Source organism: Meriones unguiculatus, chromosome 6, assembly GCF_030254825.1.
Source record: "Meriones unguiculatus strain TT.TT164.6M chromosome 6, Bangor_MerUng_6.1, whole genome shotgun sequence".
Lineage (NCBI taxonomy): Eukaryota > Metazoa > Chordata > Mammalia > Rodentia > Muridae > Meriones > Meriones unguiculatus.
The window spans coordinates 69799092-69817910 of record NC_083354.1 but is presented as its reverse complement, the minus strand read 5'-3'; the positions used below and the strand labels follow the sequence as shown (position 1 = coordinate 69817910).

At 41.3% G+C, this 18819-nt stretch overlaps 1 protein-coding gene across 1 annotated transcript in view; it reads right to left on the bottom strand.

The window, feature by feature from the left end:
- The window catches only part of Ankrd31 (ankyrin repeat domain 31), a 151295-nt gene that overhangs the window by 22034 nt on the left and 110442 nt on the right, over positions 1-18819 (bottom strand). Inside the window, 2 exon segments of the mRNA XM_060386149.1 lie at positions 1456-1558; positions 18605-18745. Of these exon segments, the coding sequence (XP_060242132.1) occupies positions 1456-1558; positions 18605-18745 (244 nt within the window).

Sequence of the window (18819 nt, the reverse complement as noted above, 5' to 3'; positions counted from 1 at the left end):
ATCGGGATGACAAATCCATAGAATATATTCTTTTATGTTGAATTATGATCTTCATATTAATCTTAAAATTTTGTGATGTGTCTTTCTTTTTTTCCACAGTTTTAATATATTATTCTTCAACAACATTTTTGTACCTTTACACTTTTTTGTTATTTTATTTTAAAAAAATGAAAAATTAATTTAAAAAATGCAAAAAACTGTTGGATTATTTATTTTAGAAATTCTCCCCTTTGTGTTGGATTGCAAATTGAGTTTCTTCCTCCTCAGGCCTTTCACAGGTAGGACTGAGAATGTACATACAAGTTCTGTGACAGTACAGAAAGAAAACCACTATTTATGTATAGCTTCTATAAGGGAAAACAGAAAAACAGAAAGCCCTTTTCCATCTGCCCATCTCAAGACATTCCGCTCGCAGATTTGAGGCTCTGGATTCCAGGTTGGAGTTTTCCATTGTTAAATGTAAACAACTGGCGCCCACACAGAAAGATGAATGTAATGATTATTCCTCTTGCTGGTCACTACCGTCACTTTCGCTTTCTATTTCTCTTTTTCTTTATGTGAATTTATTTAAAAGAAAAAAACTTTTTGTAATGACTATTTGCAGTTTAAAAATCAATAAACCCCATTTTTTCAAGAAAAAAAGAATAAAATCTAGAGTTACACTATACAATAAACCAGTTCCATTCCACGAACCAAGACTGGTACTCAAACAACGAAATGTGTGTGCATATTTATCAACAATATCGCTCATATCTCGGAAGTGAAAACAGGTCACATGCTCAAAGGATGAATGAATAAACTATGGCATACTCATAGAGTCTTACTCAGCCACAAAAAGGGAACAAAGTACAAGCACATGATAGGGATAATCCTCAGAACCACTGTGCTGAATAAAAGCTAGACAGAAGAGGCCAGAGTGCACTATTCCACTTCTATGACACACTGAGAAGAACACATCCATTCAGAGAGAAAGCAAGTCCCAGAGACTGAGGGAGGTAGAGACTGGGGAGTAACTACTGAATGAATATAGGATTCCCTGGAGGCCACGACAGCATTTTGAAGCTACACACAGGTAGTATTGTACAACACTGTGAATTTACTAAATACCACTGGATTTTTATGTTCAAATGGCTAATTAATAATGACTAGTTATGGGCTGGAGAGATGGCTCAGAGGTTAAGAGCTCTGACTGCTCTTCCAGAGGTCCTGAGTTCAATTCCCAGCAACCACATGGTGGCTCACAACCATCTATACCTTCTACTGCTCTCTTCTGGCATTAAGGTGTACATAAAGATAGAACATTTGAAATAAATAAATAAAATCTTAAAAAAAAGAAATTATTAAAAAAAATGACTAGTTATGAATTTCAGCTAACGGGAAAAGAAGTAGTACTTTCCCACTAGGCTTGGGTGCATATACCCCCAAACTAAGGACTAGTTACTGGGCTATTTTTACCTGGGAGGCAAGGCTGATGTTGCTGAGGTGTGATATGTGGTTCTGAAGAAACAGGGGATTCTTCAGAAACATACTTCAAAAGTTCCTTTCCAAAATATGTTACCTGTAAGAAATTAAGAATGGAATTTAAGTATCATAGATTTTGTAAGAAGCAAATATACTTATTTCCTAAAAAACTGATTTTTGCCAACAATCTGTTTAATAATAGCAGAGATCACAGCATGTCTAACCTGCCACCTTTACTTTTCTGAAACTCTTTTGCTGGAATATAGTTATGCTCATCTGCTTAACACCTCTGGCTGCTTTGGGGCTAGAGGAGAATTAAGTTCTTGTGGCAGAAACCATGTATCAGTGAAGCCTGAACTATAATTTACTATCTGCAGGTGCAGAAAAAACCATGTTAGCCTTTGTTTACCATTAGCACCACAGGTCCAGCACCTACTAATCTACCATCTGCTGCTTTGTAACTTAAAAATGAACATAATTATAAAACTAAACCACAAAAGTGATGACACATTTCAAGAAATGAGACAGCCAACTCATCACATTATTAACATTTACAAACATGTTTTTAAATATTTTAAAATGTGCTTGGGAATGTAGATACTGTTATCAGCTCAAAGCTCAAAGCTTAAACATATCTGTATGTGAATGGGAGGGCGGTGGCAGACTCCCAAACAGCATCTGCTCTCAGCTAGGACATTCTAATGAAACAGCCTCAGAAGGGAGGTTCATTTGGACAATGCGTCAAGTTTCAAACTGAACATTCTTTTCTTTAGAGCATATTTTTATAACCTCTAAACTTAAGAATGATACGGTCTGTAAAGAACTGTCTTTACCAACACCTTTACAGACCTTGAAAGAAAAATTCTCAACTTCATATGGAATAACAAGAAACCCAAAATCACTAAAACAAACCTCTATAATAAAAGATCTTCTGTAGGTATCTCCATCCCTGATCTCAAGCTATGCTACAGAGCAACAGTAATAAAAGCTGCATAGTACTGGCATAGACACAGGATGGTGGATCAGTGGAATCGAATAGAAGACCCAGAAATAAACCCACACACTTATGGACACCTGATTTTTTGCCAAAGATGCAAAAACCAGACAATGGAAAACAGACAGCATCTTCAACAAACAGTGCTGGTCCAACTGGATGGCTACATGTAGAAAAATGCAAATAGATCCATATTTATCACCCTGCACAAAACTAAAGTCCAAGTGGATCAAAGACCTCAACATAAAACCAGACACACGGGAGGAGGGGCAAGATGGCGGCGCCGGGAGGACTCTCATTCTGAGCAGCAGCAGCAGGATCAGCACAGTGAACAGCAATCAGAACTCTCGGCCATAAAACACAGTCATTGTGTTTCCCGGGTGAGAGGATACCCCACGATGGGGGATTCAATCAGCTTTTAACTCACCCGGCTAAACCGCGGAAGAGATCCCGGTTCCGCCAGACGCTTGGCTGCCAGCCGCCAGCCCTAGCCCCAGCCCAGAGCCACAAGCCAGTGTCTCTGGTCACGGTCTCAGACTGAACCGTGCGCACCACACTATCAGAGACTGGAATTTTCAGTCGAGAGATAACCCCAGGGTACAGGAAACGACTGGGACCGGCCTTAGGTCACCCAGACATCCCCTGGAAAAGACTCGGGGTCCACGGGCACCCCAGGAGCCAGCCCGGAGCCAGAGCCGGGGACCCAGGTTCTGGCACTGAGCCCTGCCTGCCTGCGTGCCTGACTCGCTGCCTGAGATAGAACTGTGGGCACCAGGGCACCAGCGAATGAGTTTCACTGTTTGGTGCAAACACACAGGGAGGGAAAAGGCTGGTCTGATCTCAGAGCACTCAGCCGACACCCCCAGCCTGAAAAGGTCCCCGGAAAATCACCCAGCTTAGGGAGGCACCCAGGTTCCCAAAGGCCGCAAAGGCAGACACAGGCAGTTTCTGCGCACCAGACAGCTGGCAGAGACTGAGCCGCCATCACACAGCTGTGCTCCAGGCACAGGCAGTTTCTGCGGCCACTGAGCTGTGTGGACACTGAGCAGTGTGCACCAGGGCAAAAAAAGACACTGGGAGTCCGTGTCTCCAGAGAATCCACAGGGAAGGAAGGAAACTGTACTGACCTAAATCACCCAATCCTTCCCTAGAAAAAGTCTAGCAGACCAGTGGGGCCGAGGTTCCAGCACTCAGCTGTGCTCCAGACACAGGCACAAACAGTTGATGCGCGCCTGATGTCCAACTGGGTCACAGCAGCTGATCATTAAATTTACAACAAGAAACCCAGAAACAGGACAGCTGCCCTCAGGATTTCCCTGGGTGAGAGGAGAACCCTCTCGACTAACAAAGACCACAGTTACCACTCAGGTCTATATCCCTGAGGTGAGCAACTCCTGAAAAAACACCAGCCATCCAGGGACTATACCCAAAAAGCTGAGAAGACATCCTTCAGGAAAAACCATCTTTCTGCAAAGGGGATTCTCTCCACCACAGGATCCCCAGGAACCACCAGAAAATAACACCAAACACCTAAGATAGCACAATGGGTAGAGGCCAGCGTAAAAGCTCAAGCAACAAAAGACAGAGCAATATGGCATCTCCAGAACCCAGTTACCCAGGGGCAAGTAACCCTGGACACCTCACCATAACTGAAATCCAAGAAGATGACCTAACAAGTATGCTCATGAAGATGATAACAGAGGAAACAAATAAGATTCGTAAAGACATAGAGGAAGATAATCTCAAACAGAATATTGCCATCCGCAAAGAAATAGAGGAAGCTGCAGCCAAACAGTTTATGGCCTTTAGAAAGGAAATGCTTAAAACACTGAATGAAATGAAAGAAACAGAGTTGAAGGAACTAAAAGAAAAACAGGAAAGTACAATCAGACAGGTGAAGGAAGTAAACAAAACAACTCAAGACCTGAAGGTAGAATTGGAAAAATTAAAGAAAATACAAATGGAAGAAATAATGGAAAGGAAGAATCTAGGGAAGAAAACAGGAACTACAGAGGTAAGCATAACCAACAGACTACAAGAGATGGAAGAAAGAATCTCAGGTGTAGAAGATACAATGGAAGAAATCGATGTATCTGTCAAAGAAAATGTTAAATCCGAAAAATTCCTGACACAGACCATCCAAGAAATGCAAGAAAACATGAAAAGACAAAACCTAAGAATAATAGGTATAGAGGAAAAAGAAGACTCCCTTCTCCAAGGCCCAGAAAATATTTTCAACAAAATCATTGAAGAAAATTTCCCCAAGCTAAAGGAGAGGCCAATTAGAATACATGAGGCCTACAGAACACCCAACAAATTTGACCAGAAAAGAAAATCCTCCCGCCACATAATAATCAAAACAGTAAGTATACAGAACAAAGAAAAAATACTAAAAGCTGCAAGGGAAAAAGGCCAAGTAACATATAATGGCAAACCCATTAGAATCACACCTGACTTTTCAACAGAGACTATGAAAGCCAGAAGGGCCTGGACGGATATCATGCAGACCCTAAGAGAACACAGATGTCAGCCCAGGCTACTATACCCCGCAAAACTCTCAGTCCTCATAGATGGAGAAAACAAGATATTCAATGACAAAAACAAATTTCAACAATACCTACAAATAAATCCAGCATTACAGAAGACACTGGAAGGGAAAATACAACCCAAGAAAGCTAGCTACATTCAAGAAAACACAGGAAATAAATAACCTCACTTCAGTAAAACAAAAAGCAACCAAGCACACAACCTGATGACCACAGCCAACATCAAAATAAAGAGATCTAACAGCCACTGGTCATTAATCTCTCTCAACATCAATGGACTCAACTCTCCAATAAAAAGACACAGATTAACAGAATGGATACGTAAACAAAACCCAGCAATCTGTTGCATACAAGAAACACACCTAAGACACAAAGATAGACATTACCTGAGGGTAAAGGGTTGGAAGACGACTTTCCAAGCAAACGGACCCAAGAAGCAAGCAGGAGTAGCCATTCTAATATCTGATAAAATAGACTTTCAACCAAAATTAATAAAAAGAGATGGGGAAGGACACTTCATACTCATCAAGGGAAAATTCCACCAGGAAGACATCACAATCCTGAACATCTATGCCCCAAATACAAGGGCACCCACATTTGTGAAAGAAACATTGATAAAATTTAAAGCACATATAGATCCCCACACATTAATAGTGGGAGACTTCAACACACTACTCTCAACAAAGGACAGGTCAACAAAACAGAAATTAAACAAAGAAACATTGTCTCTGACAGAGGTCATGAATCAAATGGACCTAACAGACATTTACAGAACTTTACACCCAAACACAAAAGAATTTACCTTCTTCTCAGCACCTCATGGAACCTTCTCCAAAATAGACCATATAGTGGGTCACAAAGCAAGCCTCAACAGATACAAGAAGATTGAAATAATCCCATGTATCTTGTCTGATCACTATGGAATAAAGCTGGACCTCAACAACAACAGAAATAACAAAAAGCCTACACACACAAGAAACTGAACAACTTGTTACTAAATGACAGCTGGGTCAGGGAAGAAATAAAGAAAGAAATTAAAGTCTTTCTAGAAATCAATGAAAATGAAGACACAACATACCCGAACTTGTGGGACACAATGAAAGCAGTGCTAAGAGGAAAGTTCATAGCACTAAGTGCCTTCAAGAAGAAATTCCAGACAGCTCATTCAAGCACCCTAATGGCTCACTTAAAAACCCTAGAAAAAGAAGAAGCAGACACACCAAGAAGGAGTAGACGGCTGGAAATAATCAAACTCAGGGCTGAAATCAATCAATTGGAAACAAATAAAACAAAGAATCAATGAAACCAAGAGCTGGTTCTTTGAGAAAATCAACAAGATCAACAAACCCTTAGCCAGGCTAACTAAAAGGCAGAGAGACACCACCCAAATCAACAAAATCAGAAATGAAAAGGGGGATATAACTACAGACACTGAGGAAATCCAAATAATCATTAGGACTTACTTCAAAAGTCTATATGCCACAAAATTTGAAAATCTAAATGAAATGGACAATTTTCTTAATCGATTTGACTTACCAAAGCTGAATCAGGACCAGGTAAATCAACTAAATAGTCCTATATCCCCCAAATAAATAGAAGAAGTCATCAAAAGTCTCCCATCCAAAAAAAGCCCAGGACCAGATGGCTTCAGCGCAGAATTCTACCAGACCTTCAAAGAAGAGCTAACACCAATTCTCTTCAAACTATTCCACAAAATAGAAACAGAAGGAATATTACTAAATTCATTCTATGAAGCCACAGTCACCTTGGTACCTAAACCTCACAAAGACTCAACAAAGAAAGAGAATTTCTGGCCAATCTCCCTTATGAACCTTGATGCAAAAATACTTAATAAAATACTTGCAAACCGAATCCAAGAACACATCAAAGATATTATCCACTATGACCAAGTAAGCTTCATCCCAGGTATGCAGGGGTGGTTCAATATATGGAAATCCATCAATGTGATCCACCATATTAACAAACTGAAAGAAAAAAACCACATGATAATCTCCCTAGATGCTGAAAAAGCATTTGACAAAATCCAATATCCATTCATGTTCAAAGTATTGGAGAGATCAGGGATACAAGGCACATATCTAAACATAGTAAAGGCGATATACAGCAAGCCTATAGCCAACATCAAACTGAATGAAGAGAAACTTAAAGCAATCCCACTGAAATCAGGGACAAGACAAGGCTGCCCACTCTCTCCATATCTCTTCAACATAGTGCTGGAAGTCCTTGCTAGAGCAATAAGACAGTTGAAGGAGATCAAGGGGATACAAATTGGAAAGGAAGAAGTCAAATTATCACTATTTGCAGATGATATGATAGTATACGTGAGTGACCCCAAAAACTCTACCAGGGAACTCCTACAGCTGATAAACACCTTCAGCAAAGTGGCCGGATACAAAATTAACTCAAAAAAATCAGTAGCCCTCCTGTATACAAAAGACAAAGGGGCTGAGAAAGAAATTAGGGAAACAACACCCTTCACAATAGCCACAAATGACATAAGGTACCTCGGAGTAACCCTAACCAAGGAAGTCAAAAACTTGTATGAAAAAAATTTCAAATCTCTGAAGAAAGAATTAGAAGAAGATATGAGAAGATGGAAAGATCTCCCATGCTCATGGCTTGGCAAGATTAACATAGTAAAAATGGCCATCTTACCAAAAGCAATCTACAGATTCAATGCAATGCCCATCAGATTACCAACACAATTCTTTACAGACCTGGAAAGAAAAATTCTCAACTTCATATGGAATAACAAGAAACCCAGAATTGCTAAAACAATTCTCTACAATAAAAGATCTTCTGGAGGTATCTCCATCCCTGATCTTAAGTTGTACTATAGAGCAACAGTTTTAAAAACTGCATGGTACTGGCATAGAAACAAAATGGTGGATCAATGGAACCGAACAGAGGACCCAGAAATAAACCCACACACTTATGGACACCTGATCTTTGACAAAGACACAAAACCATACAATGGAAAAAAGATAGCATCTTCAACAAATGGTGCTGGTCTAACTGGATGTCTACATGGAGAAAAATGAAAATAGATCCATACTTATCACCCTGCACAAAACTGAAGTCCAAGTGGATCAAAGACCTCAACATAAAACCAGACACATTAAATCGGCTTGAAAAAAAAAGTGGGAAATACCCTAGAACTCATTGGTACAGGGGAAAACTTCCTGAACAGAACACCAACAGCACAGGCTCTAAGAGCAACAATCAATAAATGGGACCTCATGAAACTGAAAAGCTTCTGTAAAGCAAAGGACACCGTCATCAAAACAAAGCGACCCCCTACAGAATGGGAAAGAATCTTCACCAACCCTTTATCTGACAGAGGACTCATATCCAGTATATATAAAGAACTAAAGAAGCTGAAAAGCAGCAAACCAAGTAATCCACTTAAAAAATGGGGAACAGAGCTAAACAGAGAATTCTCTGTAGAGGAATAATACCGAATGGCAGAGAAGCACTTAAAGAAATGCTCAACCTCACTAGCCATTAGGGAAATGCAAATCAAAACAACCCTGAGATTTCACTTTACACCCATGAGAATGGCCAAGATCAAAAACTCAAGTGACAACACATGCTGGAGAGGTTGTGGAGAAAGGGGAACCCTCCTGCACTGCTGGTGGGAATGTAAACTTGTACAACCACTCTGGAAATCAATCTGGCGCTTTCTCAGACAACTAGGAATAGCGCTTCCTCAAGATCCAGCCATACCACTACTGGGCATATATCCAAAAGAGGCTCAAGTACACAAAAAGGACATTTGCTCAACCATGTTTGTAGCAGCTTTATTTGTAATAGCCAGAAGCTGGAAACAACCCAGATACCCCTCAACTGAAGAATGGATGCAGAAATTGTAGTACATCTACACAATGGAATATTACTCAGCAATGAAAAATAAGGAAATCATGAAATTTGCAGGTAAATGGTGGGATCTGAAAAGGATCATCCTGAGTGAGTTGTCCCAGAAGCAAAAAGACACACATGGTATATACTCACTCATATAGACATACAACATAGGACAAACCCACTAAAACCTGTGCATCTAAAGAAACTAAGCAAGAGAGAGGACCCTAACTAAAATGTCCAATCCCCATCTGGAAAGGCAAAGAGGATGGACATCAGAAGAAGAAGAAAACAGGAAACAACCTAGGAACCTACCACAGAGGGCCTCTGAAAGCCTCTGCCCTTCAGACTATCAAAGCAGATGCTGAGCCTGATGGGCAACTGTTGGGCAGAGTGAATGGAATTTTATGTAAGAACTGGGAAATAGTAAGAGCTGGAGAGGACAGGATCTCCACAAGGAGAGCAACAGAACCAGAAAATTTGAACACAGGGAACTTCCCAGAGACTCATACTCCAACCAAGGACTATTCATAGAGACAACCCAGAACCCCTGCACAGATGTAGCCCAGGGCAGTTCAGAGTCCAATTGGGTTACATAGTAATGGGAAGAGGGACTGCCTCTGACATAATCTGATTGGCCTGCTCTTTGATCACCTCCCCCTGGGGGGGAGCAGCCTTACCAGGCCACAGTAGAGGACAATGCAGCCACTTTTGATGTGAACTGATAGACTAAGATCAGAAAGGAGAGGAGAACCTCCCCTATCAGTGGACTTGGGGAGTGGCATGCAAGCAGAGGGAGGAGGGAAGGTGGGATTGGTAGGGGAGGAGGGAGGGGCTTATGGGGGGATGCAGAATGAATAAAGTGTAATTGATGAAAAATTTTTAAAAAAAGGGAAAAAATAATTTAAGAACCTGCATGGAGCACGTCTCGCCCCTGGGGGCAATGGTCTCCTGAACCTACTCAGACTTTGGACACCACCACTGCTAGTTCTAGAACTGATGCAGGATGTTCCAACGAGGGGGTTAAGGCTTCTCATAATATTTCCTATAAGCCCACACCTGTTTGTTTATATCCCCCATTTTTATTCATTATTAGCCAGATAGAGCCAAGTAATTGTGGTAATGATACTTGCTTTTGTGCCCAATGCTGGAATGCTAGTAAATTTAGGTATGCCCTGGTTACTCGCATGCCTCGCTGGGTGCCTGTTCCCGTTGATGCCCCTCACGCTATGACTCTCTTCAGACAGAAAAGGGATCTTGGAACTACAGCCACCATTGTTACTGCCATCTCATTGGCGACTGTTGGAGCTACCACCGGGACATTAGCCATGAGTCATACTTTGCAGACTGCTCAGACCCTGAATAATCATTTAGCCAATGTAGCTCATGCCTTAGTTGTACAAAAAGGAATTAATGCTCAACTAAAAGGAAGCTTGATGGTGTTCAATCAGAGGACTGACCTCGTGCAGGAGCAAATTGATACCCTATGGCAAATCGCTCAACTTGGCTGTCAATGAAAATATGCTGGACTTTGAGTCACTAGCATATAACATGAGAATTTTTCCTGTGTTGCAAATCTGTCTAAACAATTGTCGAGCTATATTTTAGGTAATTGGACTGGAGAATTCGATACTACGATGGAGCAGCTGAGAGTGGCCATTGTCACAGTAAATTCTACCAGAGTGGGCGCAGGACTAGCCACAGGATTATCATCATGGATTGCTGCAGCCATGAATCATCTGAAGGAATGGGCGGGCATGGGAGCATTAGCAGGCCTTCTGGTGTTGGTCTCCTTGGTTTGCCTGTGGTATATATGCAAGATTAGAGTCTCACAACAGCGTAATGCAGCTGTGACCATTCAGGCCTTTACAGCCATTGAAGCAGGACAGTCTCCCCAAGCATGGTTGGCTACCATCAAAAGCTAAAATGTTATGCTCAGGATGCAAGGCTAAGCATTGCACTCAGGGTCAGCTGCTTTGGACCTAGAGAAGAGCATGTCTGATTGCATGCAGGTTGATGCCCCAGGTCCCTCCTCTGAGAAAAAGGTATCGGTCGGGTCTGATGCTCTTTGGGTGGATGACACCTAAATGAACATCAGTACAAAGTCTCAATTTATTTCTAATATCAGAGATTAGACCTCTACTCTTGCCTGATGCGTCTAAAACAAAAAGGGGGAACTGTAGAGAGCTGCGGAATGCTATGCCTTAAAGATGGAGCTGGTGTCCGCCTTCCACCTTTCCTATGGTGAGTGCTCTCTGTCACGAACAATTCCACATTTGGCTAAGGCTGAGGATCTGGCTTGCTTCCATGTATGTGGACCTATCTGCATTGCCCACGTGGCACGCCTGGGTTGGCTACCCAGAGGCTATTTAAGCTGTGGGCTGGCTTTCCCCAGGGTCAGAAGATTGTTCAAGGTTCCTGAATAAACTGCATTGAAAAAAAAAAAAAAAAAAAAACCAGACACACTAAATCTGTTAGAAGAAAAAGTGGGGAAGAGCCTTGAACTCATTGACACAGTAGACAACTTCCTGAACAGAACACCAACAGCACAGGCTCTAAGAGCAACAATCAATAAATGGGACCTCATGAAACTGAAAATTTTCTGTAAAGCAAAGGACACTGTCATCAGAACAAAACGACAGCCTACAGACTGGGAAAGGATCTTCACCAACCTTATGTCTTACAGAGGGCTGATATCCAGAATATATGAAGAACTAAAGAAGTTAAACAGCAACAAATCAAGTAATGCAATTAAAAAATGGAGTACAGAGCTAAACAGAGAATTCTCAATAGAGGACTATAGAATGGCAGAGAAACACTTAAAGAAATGTTCAACATCCTTAGTCATCAGCGAAATGCAAATCAAAACAGCCCTGAGATTTCACCTTACACCCATCAGAATGGCTAAGATCAAAAACACACATGACAACACATGCTGGAGAGGGGAACCCTCCTCCATTGCTGGTGGGAATGTAAACTTGTACAACCACATTGGAAATCAATCTGGTGCTTTCTCAAGACAATTAGGAATAGTGCTTCCTCAAGATCCAGCTATACCCCTCCTAGGCATATATCCAAAATATGCTCAAGTATACCACAAGGACGTTTGCTCAAGCATGTTTGTAGCAGCTTTATTCGTAATAGCCAGAACCTGGAAACAACCCAGATGTCCCTTAACTGAGGAAAAAATATAGAAATTGTAGTACATTTACACAATGGAATACTACTCAGCAATTAAAAACAAGGAAATCATGAAATCTGCAGGCAAATGGTGGGAACTAGAAAAGATCATCTTGAGTGAGGTAGTCCAGAAACAGAAAGACCCACAGGGTATATACTCACTTATAAGTGGATATTAGACATATAATATAGGATAATCATACTAAAATCTGTACACCTAAAGAAGCTAAGCAAGAAGGAGGATCCTTGGTAAGATGATCAATCCTCATGCACAAAGGCAAACGGGACGGACATCAGAACAGGGTGAAGACAGGAGCCCACCACAGAGGGCCTCTGAAAGACTCAGCCCAGCAAGGTATCAAAGCAGATGCTGAGACTCACAGCCAAACTTTGGGCAGAGTTCAGGGAAGCTTATGAAAGAAGGGGGAGATAGGAAGACCAGGAGGGGATAGGAGCTCCACACTGAGAGCAAGAGAACCAAAATATCTGGGCAAAGGGGTCTTTTCTGAAACTGATACTCCAACCAAGGACCATTCATATGGAGATAACCTAAAAACCCTGCACAGATGTAGCCCATGGAAGCTCAGTCTCCAAAAGGGCTTTCTAGTAAGGGGAATGGGGGCTGTCTCTGACATGAACTCAGTGGCTGGCTCTTTGATCACCTCCTCCTAATGGAGGAACAGCCTTACCAGGTCACAGAAGATGATTCACTAAGTCCTGATAAGACCTGATAACCTCCCGCTGAGGGGCAGGACAGCCTTACCAGGCCACAGAGGAAGACAATGCAGCCAGTCCTGATGAGACCTGATAGGCTAGGGTCAGATGGAAGGAGGGGAAGACCTCCCCTATCAGTGGAAAGGGGAAGGGGCATGGCAGGTCGGATTGGGAGGGGATGAGGGAGGGAGCTACAGCTGGGGATACAAAGAGAATAAATTGTACTAAATAAAAAAATAATAAAGAATGATATCCACATAAGGCTCCTATAATTTCTGTGCTCCTGTTTCTGTCACAGAATTTATCTCATTTAAATGACTTAATGTATCTGTTCCATTAAAATCATGACCTGTGTCATACACATTTTTACACCTTTAGCTGTCACATAGCACCTGCCATTATGGAATGAAAGACTCTAAAGTTCTAGCTCTAAAGTAAGACTCTTATATTCCATCTCTCAGTTTGTAAGTTTTTAAAGAATTACCTGCAGCTTATTAAGTTAGTATTGAAAGAGATAACATCCAAAACACATTTGACATGTTTTTCTAGTATATTTTCAGTATTCAATAAATTCTTACTAAATTGGACAGAGTGACCAAGTAATAGGAGATCTGAAAGATGAAGGGACCCTTTGGGCTTGACTCATAGACCAAAGTCTGAAGGGAAAAATGGGCCATACCAGGCCTCTCCAGGGTGTCAATACTTCCTTTCTTGTCACAGAATGGAAAAACCCTAAATATTATCTGTCAGCTTTCAAAGAACCAGTATTAGAAACAATGGATTTTGTATCTGTTACGTTTTAAAAATGTCCAACATATCTTATGCTCACCAAAGCGAGTATGTATTTCGCACACGTGCCTCGTATTTCACCACCATATTTTTACCAGAAAGGTCTAGTTGCTCTGGGATTTGGGTACATCGGACTGACCTGACACAATTACAAACAAAGCAAAAAGTCCTTTGTATCTGGAAGTCTCTGTGACTTTAGAAGTTCCACTAAAACCCTAAGAGCAGGTTTTTTGGTAAAATACTATAAAGAAGTCCTGTTTCTTAGAGCATTTACTAAAAATACATGAATGAACTGTAGGAAGTGTTAAAGTTATGCTTTTTTATATACCTGTTTTTTAAATAATTTTTATTAATTACACTTTATTCATTTTGTATCCCCCCGTGAACACCTCCCTCATCCCCTCCCAATCCCATCCTCCCTCCATCATCTCCTCCCATGCCCCTCCCCCAGTTCACTGTTAGGGGGGAGGTCCTCCTCCCCTTCCATCTGATCCTAGTCTATCAGGTCTCATCAGGACTGGCTGCATTGTCTTCCTCTGTGGCCTGGCAAGGCTGCTCCCCACTCAGGGGGAGGCGATCAAAGAGCAGGCCAATCAGTTCATGTCAGAAACAGTCTCTGTTCCCATTGCTATGGAATCCACTAGGACACTGAACTGCCATGGGCTACAGAAATTATGGTACGTCTACACAATGGAATATTACTCAGCAATAAAAAAACAAGGAAATCATGAAATTTGCAGGTAAATGGTGGGAACTGGAAAAGATCATCCTGATGAGGTATCCCAGAAGCAGAAAGACACACAGGGTATATACTCACTCATATATGGATATTAGACATATAATATAGGATAAACCTACTAAAATCCATACACCTACAGAAACTAATCAAGAAGGATGACTCTGGCTAAAATGCTCAATTTCCATTCAGAAAGGCTAAGAGAATGGACATCAGAAGAAGGGGAAAATGGAGAACAGAACAGGAGCCTGCCACAGAGGGCCTCTGAAATGCTCTACCTTGCAGGGTATCAAAGCAGATGCTGATACTTATGGCTAACCTTTCGGCAGAGTGCAGGGAATCTTATGAAAGAAGTGGGAAATATTAAGATCTGGATAGGACAGGAACTCCACAAGGAGCTCAACAGAACCAAAAATTCTGGGACAGGGATCTTTTCTGAGACTGATACTCCAACCAAGGACCATTCATGGAGATAACCTAGAACCCCTGCACAGACGAAGCTATACTCTTTTTTTTCTTCCTAACAATCTTTAAAAAGTAATCTAAGGCTGCTTATTTTTAGTACCCACATTTTCATCTGCTTCACTATCGCACAGGTGCTGAACTACAACAATTAGGTTATGTGGCTAATAACAAACTACCAGAAGCAAGATAACATATAAATTAGTCACTAGTATGTGGAAGAGCCATATGTATTAGTATTAGTCATATGTATTAGTCATATGTATTAGTCAGCTATTCAAAGGCAGGAAATGCAGCAGTTCCAAGAAAAACTGGGTAGAGTGAGTCCCTGGATACACTGTACACTGGATACACTGTAACACGAGCACCCTGAAGCCAATAGACCAAAGCCAAGCAATCTGCCAGACTCATGATAAGAGGAAAGATTCTGTGTTGGCAAAGACTGTAATCTCTCATAATTTTTAAAAAAGTTGCAATGAAAGGGATCATTAAGAAGCTAATTGCTCACATTTAAAATGAACTATGCATCCATGAAAAGGACTTGGCTAAGGATGAACTGAAAGTAGGTACCATGGTGATTCCCAGGGGAGAAAAACAAGTAACCCTTTGGCAAAGAGGAGAGGCACTGGCAGACAGATTATATAACATGAAATCCAAGCTACGCTGGCACAACTGAAGGAACTAAAACACCGCACTAGAGCTGTTCCTACAGAGATCTAGAACAGTAAGACTCAACCTTCCTAATACTGCGACCCTTTAATACAGTGCCTTATGTTGTGGTGACCCCCAACCATAAATTATTTCATTGCTACTTCATAACTAATTTTGCTACTGTTATGAATTGTAATGTGGGATATCTGATATGTGACCCTCAAAGGTGTTGAGACCCACAGGCTGAGCGCCACTGGGAAGGATGCAGAGTTGGGGTGTAGCAGGAGCTAGAAGGGAGGGTATGCAGAGCTAGGCTGGAAAAATGAGAAGCTGGCCCCTGTTAATGTGTGCAGATGTTTACTGAAGTGGCTAGTGGAGCTGGTATATCTCCTCTTCTTTGAAATGATAATGGTGGTTAAGGTTTCTATTGCTGTAATAAAACAAAACCAAAATCAGGTTAGGGAGGATAGGGTTTATTTCCATATCACTGTCATTATCAAAGGAAGTCATGGCAGGAACTAAATAGAGCAGGAAGCTGACAGAGAGGCTATGGAGGGGTGCTGTTTACTAGTGCCACCCACAGTGGGCTGGGTCCTCCCCATCACCATTAATTAAGAATATGCCTTTCTGAATGAGAATCAAGTATCTTCCCTAGGGGACTTCTTGTTGTATATCTTCTTTTTAATTTATTTTTTATTTTTATTAATTATAATTTATTCACTTTGTACCCCACTTATAGTTCCCTTCCTCCTCCCCTCCCAAATCCACCCATGCCCCTCCCCCAGTCCACTGACAGGGGAGGTTTTCCTCCCCTTCCTTCTGATCTAGTCTGTCAGGTCTCATCAGGACTAGCTGCATTGTCTTCCTCTGTGGCCTGGTAAGGCTGCACCCCTCCTGAGGGGGAGGTGATCTAAGAGCAGGCCACTGAGTTCATGTCAGAGACAGTCCCTGTTTCCATTACTAGGGAACCAACTTGGATACTGAGCTGCCATGGGCTATATCTGTGCAGGGGTTCTAGGTTATCTCCATGAATGGTCCTTGGTTAGAGTATCAGTCTCAGAAAAGACCCCTGTTATGTTTTGGTTATGTTGCTTTCCTTGTGGAGCTCCTGTCCTCTCCAGGTCTACTACTTCCCTCTTCTTTCATAAGATTCTCTGCATTCTGCCCAAAGTTTGTCTATAAGTCTCAGCATCTGCTTTGATACCCTGCAGGGTAGAGTATATTTTCTTTAGGACTGTAGATTTTAGTATGCTTATTCTATGTTTATATGGCTAATATCCACTTATAACTGAGTATATACCATGTGTGTCTTTCTGCTTCTAGATTACCTCACTCAGAATATTTTCTAGTTCCCACCATCTGCCTGCAAATTTAATGTTTTCCTTGTTTTTAATACCTGAGTAGTATTCCATTGTATAAATGTACCACAAACTCTGCAACCATTCTTTGGTTGAGGGACATCTAGGTTGTTTCTAGATTCTGGCTATTATGAATAAAGCTGCTATGAACATAGCTCAGTAGAGGAAAACAAGACAGACACCAGAAGTGGTAAAAGAGAGAGAATAAGATGGAAGCCTTCCACAGATCTCTTTAAGACTCCAGCAGGGGATTGAAGCAGAGATTCACAGCCAAACTTTGGGCAGATTGCAGGGAATCTTATGAAAGAAGGGGGAGATAGGAGGGGACAGGAGCTCCACAAGGAGACCAACAGCCAAAAGCTGGGCCCAGGATGGACTACAGAGACTGATATATCAATCAAAGGCCATGCATAGAGAGCACATAAACCCTCTGCTCAGATATAGCACATAGACAGCTCAGTCTCCATGTGGGTCCCTTAGTAAGAGGAGAAGAGACAGTCTCTGACATGAATTCGGTTACCTGCTCCTTGATCACTTCTCCCTGGTGGGGTGACCTAGCCAGCCCACAGAGGAAGAGGATCCAGGCAGTTCTGATGGGACCTGACGGGCTAGCGTCAGACAGTAGAGGAAGAGGACTTCCCTTCTCAGTGGACTAGGGGAGAGGGACATGGAGGGGCGGGGGAGAGGAAGGGAGATTGGGACCGGGAGGAGACAAAGGAGGAGACTACAACTGGGATACAAAATGAATAAATTGTAAAAAATTAAATTAAATTAAAAAAGGTTATCATTGAACAAAATAAACACAAGACTCTGAACGTGCAAAAAAAGACTATGCCCTATAGGCTTGTGTGCAGACAGATCTGATGAACGCATTTTCTCAGTTGAGGCTCCCTTCTCTTAACTGATGTTAGCTTAGGTCTTGTTGACATAAAACTGTCAGTACAGGTAGCTTTGATGACTCATGCTTTTCTGGGTCAACTACAGTAGGATGGTTCCTAAAGTGGAGAAATTCTAACTTGGCTTATAATTTAAAGCCAGCACTAAGCAGAAGGCTAAGAGTCTAAGAAGTCTAAATGGAAATGAGAAAAACAATTCTTTAAGTGACTTGAGGATAGGGTCATGTTAAAAAATGAAAGTGTAATGTGTTGATATAAGCCTTACCATTCTTGCCCATTCTTCATATACTTAGGAGACAATTTTGGCTTCATTTCATTAGACTAATAATAACAGGTATATCGATGATACCAAATTTCCTATGGATTCAAAAAACTGAAATTGCTTGGGAGAAAAAAAAAGAGGTGCATAGGTGCAATGAAGTTTCTGAAAGCAGATAAAAAGAAAGAAAAGAAAGAGAGAAAGAAAGAAAGAAAGAAAGAAAGAAAGGAAAAAAAGAAAGAAAGAAGAAAGAAAGAAAGAAAGAAAGAAAGGAAGGAAAAAAGAAAGAAAGAAGAAAGAAAGAAAGAAAGAAAGAAAGGAAAAAAAGAAAGAAAGAAGAAAGAAAGAAAGAAAGAAGAGAAAGAAAGAAAGAAAGGAAGAAAGAAAGAAAGAAAGAAAGAAAGGAAGAAAAGAAGAAAGGAAGGAAGGAAGGAAGGAAGGAAGGAAGGAAGAAGGAAGGAAGGAAGGAAGGAAGGAAGAAGGAAGGAAGGAAGAAGGAAGGAAGGAAGAAGGAAGGAAGGTGCAGTCAGCTGTGCTGCACACCCTTGGAAAGGAGATGTAGCATGTCACAGGAGACTGTGCAGGGGTACAACCAGCTCAGCAATCTTTCTTTTAGTGATGTTTGAAATGAAAAAATATTTTTTGTTTTATTATGAAGTTAAATTTAAAAATGACTCACCTTACTCCAAGCATAATTCCAGGTCACAAAACTGCCACCTCCCAGGAGATCCTTAAGCCAGGAAACTGGGTTCTGGTAAATCTGACCATTTTCTACCTTAAGTTTACCATTCAACAAAATACTGGCTTTGTGGGTAGTCTCCTGAAGTGAAAAATAACTTAAGATAAACAATTGCTGAAATGTGTGAACTTTTGTTTCTGGCTATGATAAAATAA